At 39.8% G+C, this 21,838-nt stretch overlaps 1 protein-coding gene across 8 annotated transcripts in view; it reads left to right on the plus strand.

Moving 5' to 3' along the window:
• ANO4 (anoctamin 4) overlaps nt 1-21,838 on the plus strand; it is a 337,100-nt gene that overhangs the window by 161,129 nt on the left and 154,133 nt on the right. For 4 of the 8 annotated variants that reach the window (XM_055096039.3, XM_055096038.3, XM_034934336.4 and 1 more), the window contains 2 exons: nt 15,470-15,570; nt 19,008-19,052. In XM_055096039.3, coding sequence (XP_054952014.1) covers nt 15,470-15,570; nt 19,008-19,052 — 146 coding nt within the window. Of the gene's footprint in view, nt 1-15,469; nt 15,571-18,910; nt 19,053-21,838 lie in introns of those variants that run through there. The other 4 variants (XM_055096040.1, XM_055096041.1, XM_034934340.3 and 1 more) reach the window with 3 other exon arrangements.

Below are 21,838 nucleotides of genomic sequence, written 5' to 3' on the forward strand. Positions count from 1 at the left end.
GCATTCCAGATGGGAAACAACATAAACGATGGCATGATAGACTTTGAATTGAGGCCTCAGGGCTCCTCTGTGCACCTCTGCTTCCCAGACAGAGTGTGAATCCCATGAGGACTGCACGGATTTCTCCCTAGTCCACAGTGCCTGACTCATCATGTCATCTTGACTTTCACATTATATATGCTCACTTAGCAATTTCCCATGAACATAATTGACATCAGATACAATTGTTCTAGACCTTAATGACAGAGCTAGAAAGATGTGCATTTTATAGTAATTTTTTTCCAAAATGTTGCAACCAAATATCATTTAGCCTCTTTACAACCAAATCCATCACACTGTACTTATATTTAAATAAGAATCATCTCAATGCCAATTTCTTTCAGGCCAAGGATTTTACTAAACAAACTGTACCAGCCATTACCTACAAACTTAGCCAAGATCATGATGGTCTTCCAAGAAGGTGGTGTTACTGCTCACTAGAGTACTTTGTTTTTCAGCTCCATTCTTCTTTCTCTCTGTTTTCTACACATGTTGAAATTAAAAAGAGTTTTCTAGAAGACCAGGAGTAGAGCAGGCAGAAAAATGAAACTATACTACACATGATTTTCCTTGACCTTAGCAGTCCAGCAGGCAGGAAAGAAAAGTACATGTGGTGAGACCTTGTGCCCATTAGAGTTTCAGAAGTGCATTATGTCGCCTCTTGGGGACTCTCTTCCTCCTCAGTCTGTAGGTTCCTTTCTTCAGCCAGAATATTCTTTGGATTGTGTAGCAGTAAATCACTTTGGCATTCATCTGAGGCTGCCTTGATTCAGTTTCTCAGACTCTAATGAGAATCTTCCGAAATCTAGTCTTTTATCAGTGACTCATGGATAACATCATATAGCTATAAAAGGGTAACCTGTTAGAGGCGTTCGCTGTTCGCTGTTGCTTCTGATTGTTCAAGGGGATCTCCCCCAACTGCACGTATCTGTAGAAACTCCAGTTGACTGAAAAACTGTTAGTCTTGATTCCTTATGTCACATAATGTTTTACTTAGTTGACAGAACACAGTTAAACCATCAATTAAGTACTGAATTTTAGTTTGTCATTTCCTTTTTTTCTCTGGTCCCATTTGTACATAGCAAAGCTGTACCTTAATGCCTTTTTAAAATTAACTCTTTTTAGGGAAAGGGAGTTCTAAATAAACTCTTAAATACTTGGAACTGAAACTTTCTTTGAATGATGTCTTAGTTTATTTTGTGTTGCCACAACAGAATACCTGAGATGGGGTAATTTATGAAGAAAATATTATCATTTAGTTCATGGTTCTGCAGGCTGGAAAATACAGGAAGCACAGCACCAACACTTGCTCGGCCTCTGGTGAGGGCTTTTGTGCTTCGTCACATCATGGCAGAAGGTCAAAGTGGAAGTAGACACATGCGAAGAGAGGCAAAACCTGGGAGGTGTCCTGGCTTCATAACAACCTACTTTTGTGGGACTAATCCATTCCTGCAGGAACAGGTGCAGTCTCACCAGAGTGAGACCAAGCACCAAACCACCCACAAAGGCAGCACCCTCATGATCCAAACACCTCTCACAAAGCCCCACCTCTCCACACTACCACACTGGGGATGACATTTCAACATGAGTTTTGGTGGAGACAAACAAACCATATCCAAACCATGGCCAGTGGGTTTAAATTGTCCAAAAATGTCATTGGGGAGTATATTGACTGTGATAATAAGCCTGCTGTTGAATTATCCCAACCATTTTTTAATTTATTATTTTTATTTCTTCTGACAGAGTCTGCTCTGTTGCCCAGGCTGGATTGCAGTGGCGTGATCTCAGCTCACTGCAAACTCCACCTCCCAGGTTCAAGCGATTCTCACACCTCAGCCTCCTGAGTAGCTGGGATTACAGGCGTACACCGCCAAGCCCGGCTACTTTCCTGTACTTTCCAGCCTGCAGAACCATGAACTAAATGATAATATTTTCTTCATAAATTACCCCATCTCGGGTATTCTGTTGTGGCAACACAAAATAAACTAAGACATAATTTTTATATATATTTTTTAGTAGAGATGGGGTTTCGCCATGTTGGCCAGGCTGGTCTCAAACCCCTGGCCTCAGGTGATCTGCCCACTTCAGCCTCCCAAAGTGATAGAATTACAGGCGTGAGCCATCATGCCCAGCCACAACCATTTTTTAAAATCATTATTTCATGTCCCTCATTACTTAGCTTTGATTCTGTAGTTCATCATCATGACCACTCACAAGCACCTGAATTCTCTCACTCCTTTATTCCTTTGACTTATTTGCCGGGCAAAGCCCCGACCTTGGTTAAACTGCATCTTGTTCATGCCCACCCCTGAGTGATTTAATGTTGCTGGAAAAATCATGCTGACTGGTTCACTTTACATCATGACCACAGTCTCACACAGGTACCAGAGAATGCTCAGTGAGCCTGGTACTTTTGCTTCGTCCTCTCTATAAAAATCAAATAACTTTCTTCCTCCCTCTTTTCCCGTTTCACTCTCTCTCTCTTTGCTTCTTTCTTTCATTGATTCAATTTTAAAATTTCAATCATTAAATAATCATATAGTGCTTGGCACAATTCAAGGCACTTGGGATACATCAGTGAGCAAATCAGAGAGCCCCTACCCTTGTGAAACTCACATTCTAGTGAGGGAGACCGTGAACAATAAACATAATAAATAAGTAAATAATACAGTATGTTAGAAGGTGATAAATAGAGGGCCAGGTGCAGTGGCTCATGTTTGTAATCCCAGCACTTTGGGAGGCCAAGGTGGAAGGATTACTTGAGTCCCAAGTTGAAGACTAGCCTGGACAACATGGTGAAACCTTGTCTCTACAAAAAATACAAAAAATTAGCCAGGTGTATTGGTGCATGCCTGTAGTCCCAGCTACTTGGGAGGCTGAGGCAGGAGGATTACTTGAGACTGGGAGGTTGAGGCTGCAGTGAGCCAAGATTGCACCCCTGTGATCCAGCCTGGGCAACAAGTGAGAACCTGCCTCAAAAACAAACAAACAAACAAAAAAGGTGATAAATGACATGGCACAAGAAAAACCAGAGCAGAGTGTGGGTATGAGAGCACTAAGGGAAAAGGATAGTCATTTTAAATAGGGTGTTGGGTGGGGGCTCACTGAAGGTGATGTTTGGCCAAGATCTCGAATAGGTGGGGGAGTTGGCCCACTGTTACTTCACACTGCCCTCTCTCTGCCCAATCAACCTTCTCACCTGTTTTCTCTGCACCCTCATCCCTCTCAACCCCCCTCCACACACACACACACAGTTCTGCTGATAACCTTGCCTATACTCTGATAGAAAATGAAAATGGTCAGACAGGATCTTCTGTGACTCCCCACCCTCAACCTTCCCTCCCACCACCACTCTGTGTGTGCTGTCGCGGGAGCTGTCCTATTATTCGCTGAATCCCCTCTCACCTCACCTTCTCAAGGACTTTGCTCCTGTAATTGTCTTCCTCTATCTCTCCTGCAACATCATTTTTCCTCTCTACTCAGTTGTTACAAACATGCTCCCGTAACTCACAAGATGAAAAATCTCTTGACCCCTATACTCTCCTCTAATGACCACTCCGTTTCTCTTCTACACTTCACAGAAAACTTCTTGAAAGATTTGTCTAGTGTCCTGTCTCCATCTCCTCACTTACCATTCTGTTTTCAAACTTCTCAGTTTGGGCTTTCTCCCTCACCATTTCACAGAAACCCCTTTTATAAAGGTGGCCTGTGATCAAATCCAGCAGTCATGCCGTCTCTGTTATCTTACTGGCCTCACCAGCAGCTTTCCTCCACATGGTGAGTCATTCCTTCCTTGAGAAAAACATGCTTCTCTTGGCTTTGGTGACATCTCATGCTTTCCTGGATTGCTTCCTTCTTCATTGGCTCTTTCTCAATCCCCTTTGCTCACCTTCTCTTCTGTTTGATCTTCAAATATTAGTCTTTTAAGACTTGATCCTGGGTCCCCTTTTCTTCTGTATCTCCATCTTCCTGTGACTTTTGTCCAGTCCCATAGCTTTATATAGCTTCTGCCTGTCACTCGAGGCTTTGTCATCTCAGAGGCTTCAGGCAGCAGGGTTTACTTTTTGATCTCAGGATGGCAGAAGTGGAGGAGGAGGAATGCTCTTTGCTGCGACCAGGGACCCAGATAACAGAAGCTGCATCCAGACACCTGCCTCTGGGGCAGGGAAACGCAAATCACACACCAGACTTCAAGGCTCTGCTCACAGCTCAATGGCTAGAGCTCATCATATGGCTCCTGCCTACCCTAGTGGGCCAAGGAGCTCAGATTTCCCTGTTCCTGAAGGAGAGGAGAACCGATGCCAGGGACACACTAGTGACCCCCATAGAAAATGTTTTCAAATGTACTTTATATATACATGTACATACATATTCACACACACATGCACACACATACACCCTATAAAGTAGGTGAGGGTAGTTATATCAGCATTATACCAATGAGGAAGTGATATGAGTTGAGGTATAACCTATCAGATTTCTCTGTTATTAAAAATCATAAGAGCCCCATTTATTGACAGTTTTGTGTAACCTTTAGGTAAAAACACTTGATAGACTATACCGCTGTGTGCCCTGTAACATCCTCTAATTTTGATCAGCATTTCACCAAGACATAAATATAACAGACTTAGGAGGGATGTCATAACCCTTCCCAAGTGCACATGTATACCTATGTAACAAACCTGCATATGCTGCACATGTATCCTGGAACTTAAAGTAAAATAAAAAAAAAAGACAGTAAAAAAAAGAAAGTATTTCCAAAGTTAAATTGCTTCCTCACTAGCAGAAGACACCAAATTCTTCTGTCTTTTCTGGGTCTTGCTTATTTCATGGCTGTTAATCTCTGCAGTGTACTAAGGGCATAGCGATCCATGGGTTACTGATTGGGTCATAGCTGTGAATGGCTGTCAGTGGGTTGATGTTTTGTGATAATAAAAAGTATACTGTGATGATAAAGTTGTCCCCAAGTTCAGTTTATCTCATATACCATCTAGAAGAGTAGGGAAAACATTATGATGGTCTGTGAGAAGTGAAGGGACCTTTGGAATTTTATAGATCAGAACTGACATTGCTTACTTCTAAGGAGAGATTTAGTGCTGGGATTACCTACAAAGGAAGTATTTTCTCTCCCAATAGATATTAGACCAACCTCTGTTCATACTAATTACATTATTTATAATTAGGGTCATCATTGCTTTGCTGAATTTTGAGTTCCCTGAGATCTTGAACTATGTCTTAACCTTCTTTGTATCCCGAGGGTCCAATTAGGGCCTATGCACTAGGCAACACAGTGCACAGTAGTTAAATCATCTTTAGGTGTTTGCTGAATGATTTTATGAGTCATTGTGTTGTGAGGCAGATAAAACATTTGCTTTTCATAATAGATCTAAGAAGGTGATGGAAGAAGGTTGTCTATATCAGTGTGTATTAATTAGCAGTATCAGATATACTCCCACTGCTGGTGGTCTTGTGGATAGATGTAGCCATATGACTACTTCTGTTCAATGGGCTGGGCACAGAAGTGTTATGTATCCTTATGAGGCCCTCTGAGCTCTGCCTTCCCTCTGGCAGAGTGACCCATCAGCATGAACCACTAAATCACTGCAACGAGCTGACCTGCAGTAGACATGTAGCATGAACAAGAAATAAACTTTATCATGGCACTAGCCGATAGAAATAATGTAATTTAAAATATTCGGGAGCTACATATAAAAGGTAAAAATAAACAGATGAATTTAATAATAGTTTCGCTTATCCAATAGATCTAAGATATCATTTAAACATATGATCAACATACGAATTATTGAGATATTTTACATTCTTTTTTTGTATATATGCTAAGTCTTCAAAATCTGGTGTGTACTTTCCACAGTCAGCACATCTCAATTTGAACTAGTTATATTTTAAGTGTTTAATGGCCCCAGGTGCCTACTGTACTGCCAGTACAGCTCTGCTGTTTGAAGTTACTGATATTTGGGGGTTATTAGTTGCTGCAACATAACTTAGCCCATCCTGACTGCTACACTAAACATTGATTTTCCTTGGATAACCTGATGAAGTAAGTCTTCCAGACTTGACATGGGGATCACCAGGGTTGGTACAAAGTGACAAAGAGTATGTTGCATCAGGGGATTCACTTTATGGCAACATAGAGAACCTCTAATGAAATGTTTGAAGATTTGTGCTCAGCCCCTCAGCACTGAACATCTCCTAATTGTGGCCTAGAGGAGAGTTTACTTTAGTTTCTCATAAATTTAGCCACATTGAAACCTCTGTGGTAAGAGGATGAATTTTTTTCTGCCTGATAATAGTGTTTTAACAAGGTAATCAATAATGTGAGAAAGCTACTCGAAGTCTCGATCGCAAGATGTTCATAAATTCATTTAGGAAGCATTCCTTCTCAATGACCGTGTGCTCAGTAACATGCTGGGTGCTGGGAATACAACTGTGGAGAAGTGTACAGTCTCACAAAGACAGCAATGAAATCTATAATTAGAGTATTCATTAGCTGGAATATGACCTGCATTAGTTTTATATCGCGGCTGAAGAGATTACTTCAAACTTCAAGGCGTCAAGCAACCTATGTTTATGCTCCCACAGTCTCTGTGGGTCAGGAGTCTGGGTACAGCTCAACTGTGTCCTCTAATCAGGATCCCTCCAAGGCCACCCCAGGGTGTCTGCCAGATTGCATTCTTTTCTGCAGCTCAAGGTCCTCTCACATAGTTATTGGCAGAATTTAGTTTTCCTTGTGGTTGTAGGTCTGAGGTCTTCATTTTCTTGTTGGCCTTCAGCCAGATACAGTTCTCAGCTTCTAGAGACCCCTCAGAGACCCTCACACAACACAGTGGCTTATTTCTTCAAAGCGAGCAGGAGAATCTCTCTGACCTCTAGGCTCTTTTTTAAGGACTCATCTAATGCATTCGGCCCAATCCATGCTGCAATGGAAGGAGCCCAGCCATGAGGCTGTTGCAGTATTCAAGAAGAGAGATGATGGTTGCTTAAAGGAGGGTGGTGGCAGTAGAGATGGAGAGACGTGGATAGATTAGAGAGAAGTTTAAAAGGTAGAATCAATAAGACTTGGTGATTTGTTGGATATGACATAAGGAAAAAAGAAGTTAAAGATGGCTCCTGGACCTGAGCTACTAAGAGGATGATTGTGCCATTTCCTGGTCTGGGGACACTGAGAAGAAGAGCAATTTTGCCAGTGAAGTAGATCCATTATAGACATTGATGTGAGACACCAGGTACCAGGTGCCACAGTGACCACTGGCTACACTGATCTGGAGCTCAGAAGAGAGGTGTGGGCCAAAGATATGAGTCTTGGAGATATCAGCTAATAGGTGACATCTAAAGCCATTACGAGGGATGAGATCATCCAGGGGGGACAGGTAGAATGAGACTAGAGCCTGGATAAAGTCCTCAGGGACCTCCACTTAAAGGTCTACTAAGGGGGAGGGAGTGGCAATTTCACACACACCAATTTCTTGTTGCTGTTACTAATGTCACTTTCAGGGAATGAATATTGTAATCATTTAGGAACATATAGTACTTCAAGAGGCTTGTCTCCACCAGGACACTGTGTGTGTGTGTCTGTGTGTGTGTGTGTGTGTCTCTGTGTGTGTGTCTCTGTGTGTGTGTGTATGTGTTGCAGAGAGGAAATTGCATCCGAATCAGCTGAAGAGCATTTGTAAACTACACTAACAAATTCCAATGTGTCCCTAAGGGAAAAGAATAACAGATGCAAAAAATTTATTTTTAGAGACACATGCCCTCATTTTTTAGAGAAAACTGGAGCTCATAAAAGTACAAGTCATTTGCCCAGTGCTACACAGTTGGCTAGATGATAGCCCCACTGAGAGGAGTGAAAGGAGCCCTTTAACCCTCGAGGAATGTACATTTATCCATCAGTTTCACAGGCTAGATTCCAGAAACATCAAGGAATTCTAGTGTCAGCTATTGGGGATTACCCAAATGTCCCCCAAGCATTCAGTACCTGTGAGTGGAAGAAAGAAATTCTCACTTATTGAACCAGTACTATACAACCATGACAGCTTCAGAATGATGCTGCAAGGCAGATATTATTTTCCTCATTTTACAAATGAAGAAACTGAGGCTTATGAATTGAGTAATGTGCCCACAGATGGCAGAACCAAGCTTGAAATTTGCTCTTACTACTGGCCTTACATTAATTTTTAGGATGTTAAAGCCAACTGTATACATTGTGCATTGACTGTAATATATAATTAAGCATTCCTTCAAAAAATAAAATTACAGTGGAATTGAGTTCATGAGCAAATACATAGTGTGAGCCTCTCAGCTTTCTTCTTGTGAAACAGCAGTTCTGAAGCCAGACTGCATTGATGAGAACCAGGCTCCATTCCTTACTTGAGTAAACTTAGCCAAGGTACCAGACTTCTTTGTGCTTTAGTTCCTCATTTGCAATAAATTAGAATAATAATAATACCGGGGTTGCTGTGAAAATTGAATGATTTAATGTATGCAAAAGCTTTAAAACACCACCTAACGTGTAGTGGCACTATGTAGCTGGTCCCGTCTCTACCATTACTATTCATTTGCATTCACTATGATTTTTTTAATCCAAAAGGCTTATCTGAGTTTCCAATTAGAAATTAATATCTCCTCCTAGCCCCAGAATTTTAGAGTTTTGCTTTGTCCTCTTAACAGTATAGTTATGAGAAAGTGATGCCCAGATAGTTACCTAAGGGGATACAGAGCAGATGCAAGTGGCTAACCTGATTTGATCCTTCACGCTCAGTAAATTGAAACGTCAAGCATATTTATGCCTCAGGGCCTTTGTCTTCTACTCTTCTCACTGACTGGAATGCTCTCTCCCTGTGTAATAGAACAGCCTCCCTGAGTAATTTCTTCAGGTCTCTGTTCAAATGTAACCTTATCAAAAGGCTTGTCCACACCACTCTATCTAAAATGGCATCTCCTTCCCACCATTACTTTCTATTTTCTTACTCTATTTTTCTTCAAAGCACATCGTCAGAAGTATTACACGTCTATTTATTGAGGGTCTGTCTCCCCATTAGAGCTTGAGTTCCGCAAGAGCAGGGAGTTGGTCTGTTTTGTTCACAGCTGTATTCCCAGCACCTAGGACAGGCCCTGGAACATCATAGGCCATCAGTAAAGATTTGCAGAATAGATGAGTGGATGTGTGAGTGAATGCTAAGTTACAGTTCACACAATGGGATTCATGGCTATCTGCAAAGACCACCATGATTTACAGGTGCATTGTCACCTACACAACTTTGGGACAAACTGGACAGCTCCAGCCCCTCACTGCAGTTAAGAGTACTACCATCTGTCCAGTTCCCCAGGCCAAATAACCTCTTCATCATTCTAGGCATGGGATTTTTTTTTTCACCCTCCTTATTTGCTCAGTCCCAAGTTCTTTCAAACCTACCTCCACTAGATCTCAAGTCCGTCTATGTCTCCTTTCGTTCTGGTTCTAACCACCATCTTGTCTCACCTGGCTACTAGAATAACTTTCTTATTGAACTTCCCACTCCTATGCTTCCTGTGGACCATTCTCTGCAAAACATGCAGCACGCACTTTTGGAAACAAGTGATCCCTGCCTGTAACTCATTAGTGGCTTCCTATTGGCCTTGGAAAATAAATCCAAACTTCTTACCACATTGTACCTGGCCTGGCATGGTCATTCCCAGCCCTCTTCTCTAATCCTATCTTAGGTAACTCTCTCCACCTCACACTTTACAATGTTCAATCACCCCAGCCTTTTAGTTCCCAGAACAATCTCTGGGCCTTTGTTCTTGCTGTTTCTTCTGCTTGGAACGCTTCTCACTTGACTCTTCCTATGCCTAACACCATCTCATCTTTCAGATTTCAGGTTAAATGTCACCTAATCACAGATCAACCAGCAAATCTTAATCAGGTGCCTCCAGTTCTTTTCTGCCACAGAACTATATTCTTTTCCTTTTTAAATACTTTTCATAATTTTAAATCATGCTTATTTGTTGTCTGATGTCTGTCTCCCACTCTAGATTGTAAATCCTATCTACTGTGGTATATCCATCACCTGGAAGAGTCCCTGACACAGAGTAGCCACTTAATGAACATTTTTGGGTGTTATTGAATGAATGTCATAGACGAACCTGCAGGAAACCCTGAAGATACTGAGGGAAAAAAGACAGGAATTGGATGCTTGGATCTCAGGATTTCTGGTGGTTGGGGCTTGTAATCAAAGACTGATAAATCCTTCCAAAATACTGGTTTCTTATTTATTACCTTCTCAGGTTATAATTTGAGTGAGTATGAATGCTGTGTTCTTTTCACCGCACCACCAATATGATGTGGCCCCTCTTGGAGATAATAACAAGCATATTTTTAGATTTACTATGAGCACCTTACCGGCATTATGCCATTTAATACAATTCAATAAGATATGTATTGCTATCATTTCCTATTTTACGTTTGAACAAACTGAGGCACAGAGAAGTTAAATAGCTTGTTCAAGATCACAGGGCTGGTAAGAGGTAGATAAATGAATATAAATATGTGAAGTCCAAACTCAAAGTCCGAATTGCTAACCTCTGAGGCACAGATGCCCACATGGCATTGTACCTATACTCCCATAGTGGCCTCTACCAGCCCTTTAAATATCATGTTTATCCTGGACACACTTACTTTGTATCTCTGGCCCAGACTTCTACCCTGAGCTCCAGACTCATTTGTCTAACTACCCACAGACATCTTCTCCTGGGCATGTCAAACTTAACTTTTCCAAAACTGAGTTTATGATCTACCTCTGTACCCCCATCCCCCATGCCCAAACCTGGTCTGTCTCTATTTCCTCTTCTCAATAAATGGCAACAGGAATCATGAGATGTGGAGATGTGTGTGTTTATACTATATATATATATACACACACACGTATATATATATACACACACACATATACACACATATATATACACACACACATATATACACACATATATATATACACACACACTACACACACACACACACACACACACACATATGCATACACACTCCTTTGAGAGATGGACTGCTTGGATTAGATAGTGGCATGGCATTTCTCCTGCCTTACTGTTGCAAGGACCGTGACTGTTACATACCAAGGCATGGACCAAAATTTATTTAATAGAAGGTTTTCAGTATGTTCTTGCTGAACAAAAGAAAAAAAAATTTGTATGTGAATCTTATCTCTTTTTACTCCAGGTAATTTCCCATGATACTCGTTAATTTTCTCAGTCATTTTTCTAAGAATATTTTCCCAAACTTCTCTAAGTGGTAATTTTTCTCTCCCCAAGGTTTTATTCCCAGGAATTTGTATTGCAGTATATTAATGAAACAACTCTATGTTTCATAAAAATCATTTTCATTTCTTTTCACTTTGGCTCTTGTGCACTTGGATTTATGTGGCAAGGAATACTTAATAATAAGGAAAGACCTATCTAGAAACAGCGGTGTAATCATTTGGCAGTAGAGAAAAGAATGATTTATGGGCCATATAATTAGCAATCATCTGTTTCTCATTTATTTCTCAGGGCTGAAGTTCAGAAGGCATTCAGTAACAAGCAGTAGGTAATGCCTTCTCAGTTCTTCCTTGAAAAACTGAATATAAATAATAAGCCCCATACACTATATTTTCCCTTAAGTATGTAAAGAGGACACACACACACACACACACACACACACACACAGAGAGAGAGAGAGAGAGAGAGAGAGAGGACTCATAGGTATTCATCGCCATTCAAGAGAATTCAGGTAATATTTTGTCTCAAGATAATCAAAAAAACCTTTAATAGCCCCAAATAAAATCTCAGTTCATTAGTAACTTAATTTTGCTTTACATGAAGGAAAGCCTCTTTATTTTTGTTGCTTTGTTTTCTAAAATATGAAATTCTTTTAAGATGAATTTGTGTAAACTGATAAAGCAACAGTTCAGTCTATGCATCTTAAATGCATTTGCAAAGCCATGGATTTATTTAAACTTCAGAAGTTATCAGGTATAATTCAAAAGGAAGTTAAAAGGTGAGGGTATGGAATCAGCTCTGTCTGGGGTAAACATTCAGTTTGGCTGTGGGTGAGCCACTTGTCACCTCTCTTTCTCCTCCTCTAAGAAACTGAAGGAAAACCACTCTCACAAGGTTCATATGGGAATAAGATGGGGTAACATGTGAATGTGCTTTGACAATGGCAAAACATGAAAAATAAATAATAAATAAATAATATTGTTATTATTTAAATAATAAGTGATTTTTATCCGGATGAATAAATCAAAACAGCTATCCTTTTATGCATAAAATGGTTGAGATCCCAAATCAGAATTTTAGTTGATTCAGTATGTGTTCAGATAATGAACTTAGCTTTTCTACATACAGAAATGTGGTATTTATATTGTTCTCTGAGTGGAATATTTTAATATATTTTTAATGTTTACATACATTTATGAAAAGTCTTCGAATGATTATTTTCCCACTAGATTGTTTATTTTCTGTAAGACCTAACAATTATAGTAAATCTATGGAGAGAGTATACTCTAAGCACTATATTCTGCTCTAAATCGTTTGTTTAATTCAGTGACTCTATCACATTTCCATATAGTGTCTTCTGTGTTGCACAATTTTACTCTTTCTCTCATAGGAAGATGAGTGAATATAGAACCTTATAGGAAAGCTAAGTGAATTTAAATAAATCCCATTATCATGATTAAAATTTCCAACTTAGGAAGCCACAAAGCCTTCCCAGATCTGAAGTATATCTTCATATAAAGAAAAAGAACTATTTTTAGGAAATACAGTCTTTCTTCTGCTTTATAACTTGGAAAACTGTACTATGTATTGAAAAGCAAGCGGCAATCTTTTCTGAAGTCCAACAAATGCTCAGCTGAAAAGCTGTGAGACCATTTCAGATCCCCAAGGCATCATTGCATCCACAGGCGTGAAATGGGGCGGGACTGACTGTGTGTGTGTGATGTTTCTGTATGTTCTCTATGGGCATCACAGCCTGTGAGCTCATTCACATACCCCTAACTACTTGGCTCTGATCTAAGCAGCTGTGCCGGGAGGACTGACCATAATAGGTTACTCAACAGAAGAAAACAGTGTTTACAAAGAGACAAAGCATTGGCCATCAAATTTTCAGTTGTTACTGGTTTGTCCACTCCCTGGACAGGCACCTCATTTGCAGTAACCTGCAGTGTTCACTCTAAGAGTCACTTCATTGACAGTCACTTCCTGCTTCACAGGAATCACAATATCCACCTGGGCCAGGTCTAACGGCCCACATTTCGCTAATCATGTTCATGGATTAGACAAATATTGTGTGTGTGGTCCCTCCGTGCCAAGCACTGTGCTAGGCCCAAAAGATCCAACTATGAATAACAGAAATATTCCTTGTTCTCAGGAGGGTTATACTCAGGACACTACTTGTCCCAAGCCAGAAGATAAAACCTCATTTCAGCCTGAACTGCCAGAAAGTTAGACTTTTCAGACCAATATTAGAGAGTGCCTCCCACTACTGATGGGCCCTGGCCTTCCTACCCTTAGGAAATTCAGCATCACACCAGTCTCTGAGAACACTGCAGTTGATGCCAGTTTGATTTTCATAATATCTTGATGAGTTGATTTGCGTAGAGTATTTATAACCCTTGAATGTTTATAATTCAGGTCAAAAAGACTCTGAATTAAAGTATGATAAATGAATTACAACTTTACATCCATCTGCAATTTGAAAACAATTTCCCGGAGTGCAGATTTACCCCAGCTAGAGGAAAAAGTTGAGCTTCTATTTTTGTCAGTTGTGCAAAAACAACAAGAAGAAACAACAAAGGATTGTTATACAATACTAGTATAAGGAAAGTCTAGCCACAAAGCACAAAATCCTAACATATCTGTCAACATTCCTAAACTATAAAAACTTAAATGCCATGCAGTCCAGATCAATCCTCTATGAGAAAGATGGGGATAAGTAATTGGCCACTTTACTAATTTAAACTAGCTTGGCTCATATTTTCTCACTTTCCTTCTACAACTGATCCCTCCTTGTGGAAAGTGACTTCCAAAGAGAAATCTCCTAATTGGTTTTTCATGTCCTTTTGTCCAGAGGCATAGACCAAAATCTGTTGGATGGTTACTGGGGTGTGAAGTCCTAATTTTACTTCCCTATGTTCTGGGTTGATAAAAAGCCCTGAAGGAGGCAAAGGTCTTTGTCCAAAGAACACAGCTCTTTCAAAAAGCTTTGCCAGTCACCCACCCAGATTCCAATCTCACATCTTTTGGCTCCCTTCATCTCCACCACCACCAACTTTTGCTTTTGCCTGGATGACTGAGAACATTCCTTCTTCTCCCTCATCATTTATTCTCTATGAAACAGCCACAGTGACCTTTGACAACCTAAATCAAAGTGGTTTCCCAGTGTTCCTAGAATAAAGTCCGCTGCACGTCCTGTCTTGTGCTCACTTTCTCAGCCTCTTCTGATGCCACTCTTCCCTCCTTAGTATGCCTTAGCCCTTTGCTCTTCTTTCTCTCCCTCAACATACCAGGAAGCTTCCCAGCTCAGGGCCTTTGCACCCAGAGCGCTCATCCCATGCTCTTTCCCCAGCTGGTGCCTTCTCCTCCTTAGGTCTTAGCTCACATGTCACTTCCACAGAGGAGACTTTCCTTGACCCCTTGTCCAGATGAGTATGTAGCCCCCTCCCATAACTGTTTCTGTCATTACTTTATCTTCAGAACACTCAATATTATCTGAGTCTTCCCTCCCTCCCTTTCTCCCTCCCTCCCTCTCTCCTTCCTTCCTTCCTTCCTTCCTTCCTTCCTTCCTTCCTTCCTTCCTTCCTTCTTTCTTTCGACAGAGTCTCCCTCTTGTTGCCCAGATTAGAATGCAGTGGCGCAATCTCAGCTCACTGCAACCTCCACCTTTCGGGTTCAAGCGATTCTCCCGCCTCAGCCTCCCCAGTACCTGGGGTTACAGGCACCTGCCACCATGCCTAGCTAATGTTTGTATTTTTAGTAGAGACGGGGTTTCACCATGTTGTCCAGTCTGGTCTCGAACTCCTGACCTCAGGTGATCTGCCTCAGCCTCCCAAACTGCTGGGATTAAAGGCGTGAGCCACCACGCCTGGCCTATCCTTGCTTTTCAACTTGTTTTTGCCTATCTTCTTTAACATTTTTGTAGAATGTAAATGTTATTCATACCTCCCTTGTTTACAGCTGGGTCTCCAGCTGACATGAGTGCCACACACACAGTGGGATGTTTGTTAAATGAATACTTGCACTTGTAAGGGTCTGGCCTATTGGTGAGGAATGCCCCAAATCATAAACTCTGTCCAGGTCCATGCGTTCTAAGTTCCAACTCAACTTAAACTGTGGGAGCCTTGAATATACTTTTCAATTTAGTTTCTTTTTTCTGTTTCAGTCCTCTCTAATAAATAGTGACATTATCTTTGTGAAGTTGCATGCCCCATGGGAAGTCCTTGGAAGATATGCAGAACAAATGAATGTAAGAATGCCTTTCAGGTAGGTGGAAATGTATTTTATTCCACTCTCTCTGCTGCCTCACTGTAAATCTAATGTTCTCCTCTCTCAGAACAAATAAAACTGAAATGCAGATTGGAAGGCCATTAGAGGAGGGAATCTTTCAAATGTTTAGGATATGCAAATAAGCCTTCATGGCCAATAATGATTTCATGGCTTTTTGTGAAAAATTCTGGCTAATTTAGTTCTTAGCAGGTAGATATTTCTAGAGCCTGTAATAAAGAAGCATTTTCCAAGTGGCATTTTTATTTCCAAAGTGCCATTTTTAGAAGTCCTGTGTACTGCTGCTTTGAACAGCCAGACCACAGGCAGCAGTTGCACAGGGGCATGTTTTCATGTTCTTTACTGACTAGTCCCTTCCAGAAAAACATTAAAGTGTATTTCTGTAGATACAAGTGCAAGAAATTTCATGACAGTGTGATCTTCTTTTTAAAAACAAAAAAACCACTTTTTTTAATTTTAAAAAGTCATAAATACTTTGCAAACATGAATATTGATATTTGTTCCAACGGGAATAGAAAATACTTTGTATTCCTTAGTTATTTAAAAGGATTAATTTACCTTCATTTCACAATGAATATTTTTATTTTCCCTATGGATTATGGAAAAGTGATCTGCATTTGCTATACAGAAATAAAATATTAAACCTGAAATTAGAAATGCCAAGATATGTGGGTCTTTTGTAATGGAATCTGCTAAAAAGATGGATGGATGTAGTCCCAAGGACAGTTCTGAGGGGACTCAAAGAATAACGTACTTTTGGTTTGCAATTTGCCAGTAAGACCACATTAGGTGACAGAAATGAGGCAAATTGGTACCAACTCTACAGTCTGTCTCTTAATGAGCTGTGGAAAGTTGTGGAGACAAAGAACATTTATAGAGACAGAGAGAAGGGTTAGGGACTCATTTAGAGAAAGGCAATTTCCATTCACAGGCTTGTAATGTATCTCCCTGGTGCATCTTATCTTCTTTGTTCACTGGCCTGTATGTCCTAATACCAAGTCAAAATAGAGGCTGTGATTTCTAGCATCTGTTTTCCTGGAGGCAAAATTCTCAAAATGGATAATAAATATAGTTCTGATCTTATGATTTATTTTTGTATTTAACTGTTAAAAAGAAAATCTGAGAACTCAAGGATTAAAAAAAGGAATACATATATATATCCACTAGGGAGAGATAAGGAATGTCAATTTAGATTCCACTGAAAATTTTTATACTATAATAGTTAAAGCCAAATATTTATCAATGATATAATAAGTGTCTAATGTGGATTAATACCATATTATACCTAAGAACCAAAAGAGAAAGAAAGAAAACCCTACAAAATATGTCTAGATAGAAATTTATACACCCTTCTCCAGTATAAATAAATCTCATAAAACCTTCTGTCAGAACACACTTCTGTAACAAAGAACCCAGGGAGATGATAGAAACTTGAGCAATGTTAATGCAAAGCCAATTCTCTTACTACCTACAAAGGATTTTGTATCTGAAGGGCCTGGCCACATCATGAATAACACTTCTGCATGCCTACTACACCGCAGAAATGTGCTGCCTCCAAGCAGCATTAATACTTTTTTAATGCAGCATTGAGAGAATGTGAACCAAGCAATGAAATGAAAATGAACATGAACAATTATCTTCTTTTTAGATATAGGAATTCCTGCAGGACAATTTTAGAAGAAAATATTGTTAATGTGTGACACTAATTGACCTCATTAATATTGATGTAGGTTTACCTACTAAACATGGCTTCACTTGTTGTAACCTGATGGATTAAAAACTTTTGCTATTATTGTGTCCACAGTTTCAGACAAATAACTCTAGTCTAAGGAGATACATGCATTTCCAAAGGAGGAATTCTCCTACTACATCATTTCAACAAAATGTACAAACATCATTTTAGCTGAATTTAAATACACAAAGAATCTTACCTGTATTCATAATTTTCTGTAGATTCATAATTTTCTGTACTTCTGAATCCCAAGTTTAGTCTCCATGGATTTTTATCCCTATAATGTTTAAAAGGAAATATAGGAATAGATTTCTTATGAGAAATTACAGTAAAACCTGCTTCTTAAATACCTATATGTCCATGGATATTTTTTATAACTAATAGACCTTACTTTTTAGAGAAATTTTTAGGTTTATAGAAAATTGAGAAGATACTAGTGTTCCAATATACCCCTTCTCCCCCAGCCTACAGTTTCTTTATTATTAACATTTTGCATTAGTGTGATATATTTGTTAAAGTTGGTGGACCAATATTGATAAATTATTATTAACTAAAGTCCATAGTTTACTCTAGGGTTGACTCTATGTGTGTGTGGTTCTGTGGGTTTTGACAAAGGCATATCATGTATCCACCATTGCAGGATCATACAGAATAGCTGCACTGCCCTAAAAGTCTCCTGTGTTTCACCACCTTCCTTCTCCCCCGACCTGTACCTCTGGCAACCACTGATCTTTTTATTGTCTCTATAGTTTTGCCTGTGTTTTAAAGCTTTCACAAATACGCAAAAAAATTGGTGGTATATAAACTTACCATTTACAGAAGTCAGAGAGTTCAGTAACAGTTCGGGATATACATAAAAAGCACCTGTTTCATTATTATTCCATTCAGTTTCGGTTGAAGCCTGAAATATGGAAAGTGAGTTTGCATTTTAATAAAGAATCTAATACATGTATTCTCCATTCAAACTACACCAAGAATTTTCATTTTTAACATTTTTAAAAGATAGATATATAGCAATCTGACAGAATAAGTCTGATTTTTGTATAGTTTCCAGAATTGCTTGATTTTACTTATTTAATTCACCTAAAGCCAGGGCCAGTGGTTAGCCAGTGTGCCCCGGTATGGTTATGTACAGCTGGGTGTTGATGCTGACAAGTGAGTGTCCTTCCCATACTGGTTGTGAAATACATATATATATTTATTTATTTATATTTATATTACTCCTGTCTATACCATGAGAGAGGTGTCCTGTGTAAACTTAAAGTGCTATATAAATATTAGTTAATATAATAGCGTGCCCACTAAATTATGAATGTTGCCCTCTGATCCATCTTTGCATTTTCCTGGGGAAAAAAGCTGACCTCAGCTGAAGCTGTGCAAATACCAATCACTCCAAATTGTCATACTGCACATGCTTTGTAGGCAAGGAGCAACCATTAAAAAAAACATTATGGTAATGGGTAGAGGAAGAAATATCAATGGAAACTGTTTCATAAGATTTCATGACTCAAAAACGCATGCCCTGTGTTCCCACTGTATTTCTCACTGTTAATCTCTTTTTAGTTTTTTCTTCTTCACCTCTTACAGGCTTCTATCTTCAATCTCCTTTCCTTCCTTGCTAGTTCAAACTGTAACTGACGATGGGTTTTCTTCTCGACTGGCTTCATTTTTGCTGTTCTTCCAGGAGAAAAATCTATTACCTGCCCCGCCGTTACAAGTTCATGAGCAGGTTAGTAGCACGCTCTGTCCTGACAGTGTTTGTCTTTCTGTTGGCCCCTGTGCTCCAACAATGACAAGGAGCTATAAGCTGGGGAAGATGAGCCTGTGTCACATGGGAAAGTTGGCTGCCATGCACATTTTAAAATCAGCTGTGTCTGATTAGCCTGAGGAGAAAAAAAGATGAAAACGTCCCTCTCCGCGTCTTCCCAGTAACTTCTTCCCACTTTGGGGGATTGCCATTCATCTGCAAGTGTGCTGGGGCTATTGCTTTTTAGCCCATTCTTTTTTTTTTTTTTTAAATTTCAATAGTTTTTGGGAAACAGGTGGATTTTGGTTACATGGATAAGTTATTTAGTGGTGATTTCTGAGATTTTGGTGCGCCCATCACCTGAGCAATGTATACTGTACCCAATGTGCAGGCTTTCATCCCTCGCCCCCTCTTTTTAGCCCATTCTATTAGATAAATTATCAAAAATCCCAATATCTTTGGCCTAGATGTTCTCCCTTCCCTTCCCTTCCCTTCCCTTTCTTTTTCTTTTTTCTTTTTCTTTCTTTCTTTCTTTTTTTTTTTGAGACAGAGTCTTGCTCTGTCACCCAGGCTGGAGTGCAGTGGCACCATCTCCGCTAACTGCAACCTCCGCCTCCTGGGTTCAAGCGATTCTCCTGCCTCAGCCTCTTGAGTAGCTGGGATCACAGGCATCTACCACCACGCCCAGCTAATTTCTGTATTTTTAGTAGAGAGAGGGTTTCACCGTGTTGGCCAGGCTAGTCTCGAACTCCTGACCTCAGGCAATCTGCCCACCTCGGCCTCCCAAAGTGCTGAGATTACCGGGTGAGCCACCACGCCTGGCCAATGTTATTTTTTTCTACAAAAATTCCTCCCTCCACTATATGTAATTTGAAAGCTTGAAGTGCAGATAGTCATCCTTAGCTGCTGGCTACTTGACTTCATGAGTGGGATCCTCCTATGTTAGTAATATTTTGTTAATAACATATGCAGATGTATAGCCTCACTCAGGTGCCCTTCCTACCCTCTTTTCTGCCAAAAAAAAAAAAAAAAACCCACCAGATGAAGATTGCATTTACTATACTTTGTATCCTCCGAAAGCTTGTTTTTCCTTGTTGTTTTTTGAGGAGCTAGGGAGAAGGGGAATGCATCAATGATGATGTCCTCTAATTTGATTCTGTTGTGATCATTGGAGAATCTAATTTCAAAATCTTAATTGATCTTATGTTTTCATTCACCCTGAGCTGAGCTGAGCTGATGGTTAAACTGGGAAACTAGTAAATTTCTCTGAAAATCCTAGTTAGTTCAACTCTATGAAATTTAGAATTCAGGTTCCCTCTGTTTATATGCTATGTTGAGTGATAAATAAAAGAGTAGTTGGTACATTATGGTGGGTTTACTCAAATGCATGTTTACTCAGTGAAGTACAGTGTGAGAACTGACCTCCAAAGAGGTGAAAACGTTGTTTCTCAAAAATTGCCTGTGAGCAAGCTTATTGGCAGTTCTTTCATTAAGCAGTTGACATGACATTTGGATTCACCATGATTTAGATTGCTACCTTGTCACATTGTAATCATCTGTACAATCCTGATATAACAGTTTAGCCTATATTAATAGTTCTCAAACTCCAGCCAGCATCAGAATCACCTTGTTAAGGCACAGATTTCTAGGCCTCAACCCCAGAGTGTCTTGTTCAGTAGATCTGCAGTGGGGATGGGGAATTTTCACTTCTAATGGATTCCCAGCTGCAGCTAATGCTGCTGGTCATGGGACGATGTTTTGGAAACCATTGGTCTGTATGATAGGCCAAGCTCCATCTTCTCATTAAAATATGGATTTGACTGACTATGGGACGGGAAAACAAAAACCAATATCAAAGAAAACCTGAAGGAAACACAGCAAGATGAAGAGAGGTTTCTCCCAACTTTGAGGGCTAAGTGGAAATATCAAGTTTGTACATGATACTGTTTCAGTATTCTAGATTCTAAAAAGAATGTAGGGTTGGGAGAACTGTCTTATTCTTGTTCGGACTTGCCAAGTCAGCAAGGTCAGTATGTGTGGAACAGAGCACACTGGGATCATAAAACCTATGTTGGCACTGGATGACTTTGGGCAGGTTACTTCACTTCTCTGAGCCTGAGTTTTTCACATTTATAAAATAATATTAACTTCTCCCCTGTATGGTTTATGTGAGGTTTAGTGCCTAGTATGTAGCTGATGTGCGCAAATAGTATCTATTAATACTTATTACATGTAATAATACATGTAATAATTAATAATTACATGTAATAATTATGTCTTTGCAGAAGGGTATCCTTCTATTCTTTCTGTTGTGCTTCTGAATTTGTTATCCATCTGTAAGTCTCTCCTTTCTTCTATCCTCTAGCAACTAGTCCACTAACTGTTCTGAGTTTATCTGCCAAGTAGTCATTTTCTCCATTTATATTCTCTATACAGGCATTGGCTCTACTTCCCACACAGTCACCTAATTTAAAACCTAACGGTCCAGGTGTGGTGGCACACACCTGTAGTCCCAGATACTTGGGAGTCTGAGGCAGTGGGATCACTTGAGTCAAGGCGTTCAAGCCTAGCTTGGGCAACATAGTGAGGCCCCATCTCTAAAAATGTAAATAAAAAAAACCAAACCTAAGGGTCATTTTGGATGTTTTGCTTGCTCATCTAGTCAGTCTCTCAAATTCTGCAAGTGCAGATGAATATTTCTAAAAGTCTATATATTACTCTTCATTCCCACTGCCATTGACTTAGGCTGAGCTCCCATCACCTCTTGC

The sequence above is a fragment of the Pan paniscus genome, chromosome 10 (genome assembly GCF_029289425.2).
Source record: "Pan paniscus chromosome 10, NHGRI_mPanPan1-v2.0_pri, whole genome shotgun sequence".
NCBI classification, from domain to species: Eukaryota; Metazoa; Chordata; class Mammalia; order Primates; family Hominidae; genus Pan; species Pan paniscus.